Genomic DNA, 7,250 nt, shown 5'->3' with positions numbered 1-7,250 from the left:
CTTATCAAGGCTTAGTTTACTTTTACCAAAACCGTTATCTACCTACAGCATCAACCAAATGACAAATGAGCTTCCAAAATGGCACCCTGTGTGCTCTCTGGTCAAAAGAAGGGCACTATGTACTGTAGGGCAGGGATCATCAACTAGATTCAGCCGCAGGGCAAATATTCTTGAGCGGATGGTCGGTTGGGGGCCGGTCCATAATTACAAATAATTTGTAGACTGAAAATTAACTGAAAGAAGCCATAACAGATATAATGTTTGACTAAAACATAATCATTTCAAACCTTACTTACATGTTTATACGATCATGTCGTGTCCCTTTATAATGCATGGGAATACTTGGGAACAGATTTCATAAATGAAATTCACTTGGAGCTGATTTCCTGGTGTTTTTTTAACTGTTTTTTTTTTGTCCAACAATGACAATTCCACACAGTTTTAATTAGATTTTTTTTATTGCTCAGAAAACTTGGGGGGCCAAATAAAGCCAGATGGGGAACCCTGCTGTAGGGAATATGGTACCCTTTCAGATGGAACCAAGGTCTCCACCCCCAGTTTCACCACACCCTCTGTCTGAACAACACCATCCCTTATGTTTACAGAACACAACATGTTGTTGTCATGAATTTCATCTTCGAGATTAAATAGTGTGTTACAAATGGCATAACTGGAGAAAGTATTGGGAGTATAGAAATATGAAGGAGTACCCTTATAGGTGTAATCTACAGAGTAGATTTGAGGGAGCATAGAGCAAGATTCCCCCTGTTGGTGAGGGCCTATATTGGTCACTTTGAGATCAATAGATTGATAAATCATGTAAGGAAAAGTGGAAACACTCCTCAATGTATATATTCAATTATATAATATCACAAAAAAAAGTGCATGAATAGTATTCTTTCTGTCTGATAGAAAATAATTTGCCGCAATGTCCAAGACTCTTGAATTAAAGTACTGGAGAAGGCATTTTAAGCAGTTGTCATTCTGATGAATAATGTTAATGCTACTGATACATCTATGAGTGAGTAGATAGGAGCTTGCCAATCATAATCATGTCGTATTACTGTAAAAAAAGAACTGAAATGAGGACCAGGATGTTTCATATGGTGTGTATATCTCGATAGCTTTTCTGAAGAAAATGGAAACTGTTGTTGTGTAACATGAGGACAGAAAAAAGTCAGAGGGGAGGGTAAAGTTGTCCTGTTCCGTGTCTTTACAGTTCACAGAGCAGCCAATCAGGCCTGTGGACCATCACCCAAGCCAAGTATAAAAAGACACCCATAACCCTCTGATTCTCACTCTCATCTGACACACAGGATGACTAGTCTACACATGAGAAGCTATCATCAGAGAAGGAATTATACAATAACCCAACTGTTTCTCATATTTTTACTGATGTTTAAAACAGGTAAGGCTGATTTAACTTAGCGCATAAGGTTAGGGTTCAAGTCTGATTAGAAACAGCTGAGACAAAAACCTGTACAAAGTTAGTAAGAAAAAGTAAGTCATGAATGCTTTGTTATTTTTAAGGGTCTCTTGCTAAAATCAGCCAGAGCGATGTCTTAAAGACTTTCCTGGCTGGAGACAGAGTTCATTTGGAATGCCTCACGTCAGAAGAAGATGGCAACTACTACAACTGGATCAAGATAATAATAGGACAAGCCCCAGTATTGATGCTGTCTCTTTACACACACTTCAACACTGCAAAGTTCTTTGGAGAGTTTAACAACAACCCCCGGTATATGGCAACGAAGAATGGAACCAGTTTTGTGCTGACTATTTCAGATGCTAGACCATCAGATATGGGGATGTATTACTGTGCTGCACGCGATTACGATGCCATGATCTTCGGGAAGGGTGTGTTTCTGATGTATGGGGGTAAGTAACATATATACACTGAGTGTACAAAACATTAGGAACATCTTCATAATATTGAGTTGCACCCCCTTTTGCCCTCAGAACAACTTCAATTCGGAGGGCATGGACTACAAGGTGTCGAAAGCATTCCACAGGGATGCTGGCCCATGTTGACTCCAATGCTTCCCACAGTTGTGTCAAGTTGGCTCGATGTCCTCTGGGCGGTGGACCATTCTTGATACACACGGGAAACTGTTGCGCTTGAAAAACCCATCAGTGTTGCAGTTCTTGACACATTCAAACCGATGCGCCGGCACCTACTATCATCACCTACTATCACCTACTATCACCTACTGCCCATTTTGTCTTACCCCACAATCCATGTCTCAAACCTTAAAAGTCCTTCTTTAACCTGTCTCCTCCCCTTCATCTACACTGATTAAAGTGGATTTAACAAGTGACATCAATAAGGGATCATAGCTTCACCTGGATTTACCTGGTCAGTCTGTCATGGAAAAAGCAAGTGTTGATGTTTTGTACACTCAGTGTAAATGTATTAACATGTGACTATCAGGCTCTCCACGTGGTTGTATTGTAATATAACAAACATTTACTAGAACCTTGGTTTTATTGTGTAAAAGATGTAGATTCCAGGAACCAGCATCTTACTCAGCAGTCTGTGTCTGAGTCTGTCCAGCCAGGAGACTCTGTGACTTTGAACTGTACAATACACACTAAGACCTGTTCAGGAGATCACAGTGTCTATTGGTTCAGACATCGTTCAGGAGAATCCCATCCAGGAATCATTTACACCCATGGAGACAGGAGTGATCAGTGTGAGAAGAGCCCTGAGGCTGGGTCTCCTACACAGAGCTGTGTCTACAACCTCCCCAAGAGGAACCTCATCCTCTCTGATGCTGGGACTTACTACTGTGCTGTGGCCTCATGTGGGGAAATACTGTTTGGGAACAGGACCAAGCTGGATGTTGGAGGTATTTTGATTTGTACCTGTCATAATTCAAGAGCAATCAAACTAAAATGAATGTGCTGATGCAACTCTAAATTGTAAAAGGGTGTAAGGCTAAGCTTACAAAATGTAACATGTACAGCACCAGTCAAAAGTTTGGACACACCTACTCATTCAAGGGTTTATCTTTATTTTACTTGTAGAATAATAATGAAGACATCAAAACTATGAAATAACACATGGAATCATAGGGCAAAAAAAAGTATTAAACAAAGTAGCCCCCTGTGGCCTCCCGGGTGGCGCAGTGGTTAAGGGCGCTGTACTGCAGCGCCAGCTGTGCCATCAGAGACTCTGGGTTCGCGCCCAGGCTCTGTCGTAACCGGCCGCGACCGGGAGGTCCATGGGGCGACGCACAATTGGCCTAGCGTCGTCCGGGTTAGGGAGGGCTTGGTCGGTAGGGATGTCCTTGTCTCATCGCGCACCAGCGACTCCTGTGGCAGGCCGGGCGCAATGCGCGCTAGCCAAGGTTGCCAGGTGCACGGTGTTTCCCCCGGCACATTGGTGCGGCTAGCTTCCGGGTTGGATGCGCGCTGTGTTAAGAAGCAGTGCGGTTGGGTTGTGTATCGGAGGACGCATGGCTTTCAACCTTCGTCTCTCCCGAGCCCGTACGGGAGTTGTAGCGATGAGACAAGATAGTAGCTACTACAACAATTGGATACCACACAATTGGGGAGAAAAAGGGGTTAAAAAAAGGCCCCCTGTTGCCTTAATGACAGCTTTGCACACTCTTGGCACTCTTGGCATTCTCTCAACCAGCTTCACGAGGAATGCTCTTCCAACAGTCTTGAAGGAGTTCCCACATACAGTGTATGCTGAGCACTTGTTGGCTGCTTTTCCTTCATGCTGCGGTCCAACTCATCCCAAACCATCTCAATTGGGTTGAAGTCGGGTGATTGTGGAGGCCAGGTCACCTGATGCAGCACTCCATCACTCTCCTTCTTTGTCAAATAGCCCTTACACAGCCTGGAGGTGTGTTGGGTCATTGTCCTGTTGAAAAACAAATGATAGTCCCACTAAGCCCAAACCAGATGGGAGTACCACTACACACTGCTGTGGTAGCCATGCTGGTTAAGTGGGCCTTGAATTCTAAATAAATCACTGACAGTGTCCCCAGCAAAGCACCCCCAAACCATCTCACCTCCTCCTCCATGCTTCACGGTGGGAACCACACATGCAGAGATCATCCATTCACCTACTCTCTCACAAAGACACGGCAGTTGGAACCAAAAATATACAATTTGGACAGATATCCACTGGTCTAATTTCAATTGCTTGTGTTTCTTGGTCCAAACAAGTTTCTTCTTCATGTTGATGTCGTTTAGTAGTGGTTCTTTGCAGCAACTCGACCACGAAGGCCTGATTCACGCAGTCTCTTCTGAACAGTTGATGTTGAGATGTGTCTGTTACTTGAACTCTATGAAGAATTTATTTGGGCTGCAATCTGAGGTGGAGTTAACTCTAATGAACTTGTCCTTTGCAGCAGAGGTAACTCTAGGTCTTCCTTTCCTGTGTCAGTCCTCATGAGAGCCAGTTTCATTATTGCGCTTGATGGTTTTTGCGACTGCACTTGAATAAACTTTAAAAGTTCTTGAAACTTTCCGCATTGACTGACCTTCATGTCTTAAATTAATGATGGACGGTCATTTCTCTTTGCTTATTTGAGTTGTTCTTGTCATAATATGGACTTGGCCATAATATGGATTTCTTGCCATAATATGGACCCTATTTACCAAATAGGGATATCTTCTCTACATCACCCCTACCTTGTCACAACACAACTGATTGAAGGAAAGAAATTCCACAAATTAACTTTTAACAAGGAACTCTGTTAATTGAAATGCATTCCAGGTGACTACCTCATGTAGCTGGTTGAGAGAATACCAACACTATGCAAAGCTGTCATCAAGGCAAAGGGTGGCTACTTTGAATAATGTCAAATATAAAATATATTTTGATTTGTTTATCACTTTTTTGGTTACTACGTAATTCCATATTTTTTATTTCAGTTGTGATGTCTTCGCTGTTATTCTACAATGTAGAAAATAAAGAAGATTTTGACTGGTAATCTGTGAATTAATATCAACAACTTAATTTAAACCACAGGCCCTGCTGATCTGGTGGACCCCAAGCTCCTGGCTCTAATCGTATCCAACATCTTGAGCTTGATCGCAGTCGTTGTCCTCATCTGTGTGAGAAGGAAGAAAGGTTCTGTATCATTAAGGCCCTTTGTTTCTACTGCCATTTTGTGCTTTCATTCACATACCTTCCAATATGATTACATACAATGTGATGATCATTACGGTAAAATGTTGCGGCAATAATAACCATGAAAGTGATTGAGGGGTGTTTTAAGAAAGAGTGTGAATGAATTAGTGGTTTTTATCTCAATATTCATAATATTGAATTACACCCCCTTTTGCCCTCAGAACGTCCTCAATTAATCGAGGCATGGACTATACAAGGTGTCGAAAGCGTTCCACAGGGATGCTGGCCCATGTTGACTCCAAAGATTCCCACAGTTGTGTCAAGTTGGCTGGATGCCCTTTGGGTGGTGGACCATTCATGATGCACACAGGAAATTGTTGAGCGTGAAAAACCCAGCAGTGTTGCAGTTCTTGACACACTCAAACCAGCGCACTTGGCACCTACTACCATACCCTGTTCAAAGGCACTTAAATCTTTTGTCTTGCCCATTCACCCTCTGAATGGCACATACACACTCCATGTCTCAAATGCTTAAAAATACTTATTTAACCTGTCTCCTCCCCTTCATCTACACTAATTGAAGTGGATTTAAGAACAGACATCAATAGCGGATCATAGCTTTCGCATGGATTCACATGGTCAGTCTGTCATGGAAAGAGCATGTGTTCCTAATGCTTTGTACACTGTTTTATATACACTGAGGAAAATCTGATTATTGACTTCACTAGGCCTTTAATAAATCCACCGGGTATAGCTTCTCGGCTATAATTACATTTTTATAGAGAAGGCAGTGGCACTGGCACATCCTGTCCCCAAAATGTACACTGTCCTAATAGTCCTAATTTTTGTCAAGCAGGTTTGCCTCAACATCCTCAAAGTGGTGTTACAGCCCCTTCCTGTCCTGACAAGGAGGTAGATGATGTTACCTGTTTACCTAACCCTTTATGAACAATTTAGCACATTAAAAATAGCATTACATCTGAAAAGGATGTGACAACTTGTGTAAAGAACAAAATAATATATTTCCACAGTAAAATATACATTGTATCGTTTAAATGAAAATGGCTAGCAGCCCAGTATTGTAATTCACTTTCACACATCTTTTTCAACTGTACACAGCACTCTACCTTGTGAGGTAGACTATCTGACTAATTCTCATCTACAGAGAGATGAGGGAGAGGAGCTGAACTATGCTGCCGTGAGTTTCTCCTCGAGGAAGACCAAGAGGAGAACAGAACCAGAGAGACAGACCAGAGCGACGGACATGAATGTGGTTTACTCTGGAGTCAATCATGAGTGGAACTGGGATTCATGATTTATAATGCAATAGTTTTATAATGCAACTTAGAGTGAATTGTAAAAGTAATATGCTGTGAACATAATTAACAGAAATTCTGCTAAATATTTTAATAAACTTTAAAATATATCTATATTTAAGATGACTATTAGAGGGAGCATGTGTGTGTGTGTGTAAGGGGACTTTGATAAGGACATACCATCCTGTCCCAGAGCTGTCTCGACTTCTTTGATCTGTATGTACACCAACTATCCAGCAGAGGGCAGTAGCCTTCCACAAAGGGAACAGACCACAGGCACACCAAAAGGAACTCATCACCAGTCAGTCATTTGATGATGGCTAGCTACATCTTAGTAATTTAGCAGACACTCTTATCCAGAGCATCTTACAGTAGTGAGTGCATACATTTATCATACTATTTCATTCTGGTCCCCCCCATGGGAATCAAACCCACAACCAACTCTGACATTGCAAGCACCATGCTCTATCAACTGAGCCACATGGGACCTGCTACAATATAGTAGGATGGTATTTGCCATCTATATATGTTTCTAGAAAAGGAGACCATGTTTGGGATACCCACAAAAGGAAATTGTAAATTATCTCAACCCTTGTTTCAAAAGTACAGCCACAACTATTTACAGTATAGGTTTTAATACATATGAATGCTCAATTAGTTATATACTGAACAAAAATATAAATGCAACATGTAAGGTGTTGGGCCCATGTATCATGAGCTGAAATAAAATATCCCTGAATATTCCATAAGCTCAAAAAGCTTATTTCTCTCAGATTTTTGCACAAATTTGTTTACATCCCTTTTAATGAACATTTCTCCTTTGCTAAAATAATCCATCCACCTGA

At 41.6% G+C, this 7,250-nt stretch overlaps 1 protein-coding gene across 1 annotated transcript; it reads left to right on the top strand.

Annotated features, from left to right (window-relative positions):
- The first annotated feature begins 1,129 nt into the window (after positions 1–1,129).
- On the top strand, positions 1,130–6,416 carry LOC139416058 (uncharacterized). The gene is made up of 6 exons (XM_071164309.1): positions 1,130–1,408; positions 1,531–1,878; positions 2,499–2,849; positions 4,988–5,089; positions 5,946–6,001; positions 6,255–6,416. Exons 1-6 carry the CDS (start codon positions 1,318–1,320, stop codon positions 6,402–6,404), a joined length of 1,098 nt encoding a protein of 365 aa, XP_071020410.1. The 5' UTR covers positions 1,130–1,317; the 3' UTR covers positions 6,405–6,416.
- The last annotated feature ends 834 nt before the right edge of the window (positions 6,417–7,250 follow it).

This window comes from Oncorhynchus clarkii, chromosome 9 (genome assembly GCF_045791955.1).
Source record: "Oncorhynchus clarkii lewisi isolate Uvic-CL-2024 chromosome 9, UVic_Ocla_1.0, whole genome shotgun sequence".
In the NCBI taxonomy this organism is placed as follows: Eukaryota; Metazoa; Chordata; class Actinopteri; order Salmoniformes; family Salmonidae; genus Oncorhynchus; species Oncorhynchus clarkii.
This window is presented reverse-complemented; position numbering and strand designations above follow the sequence as displayed.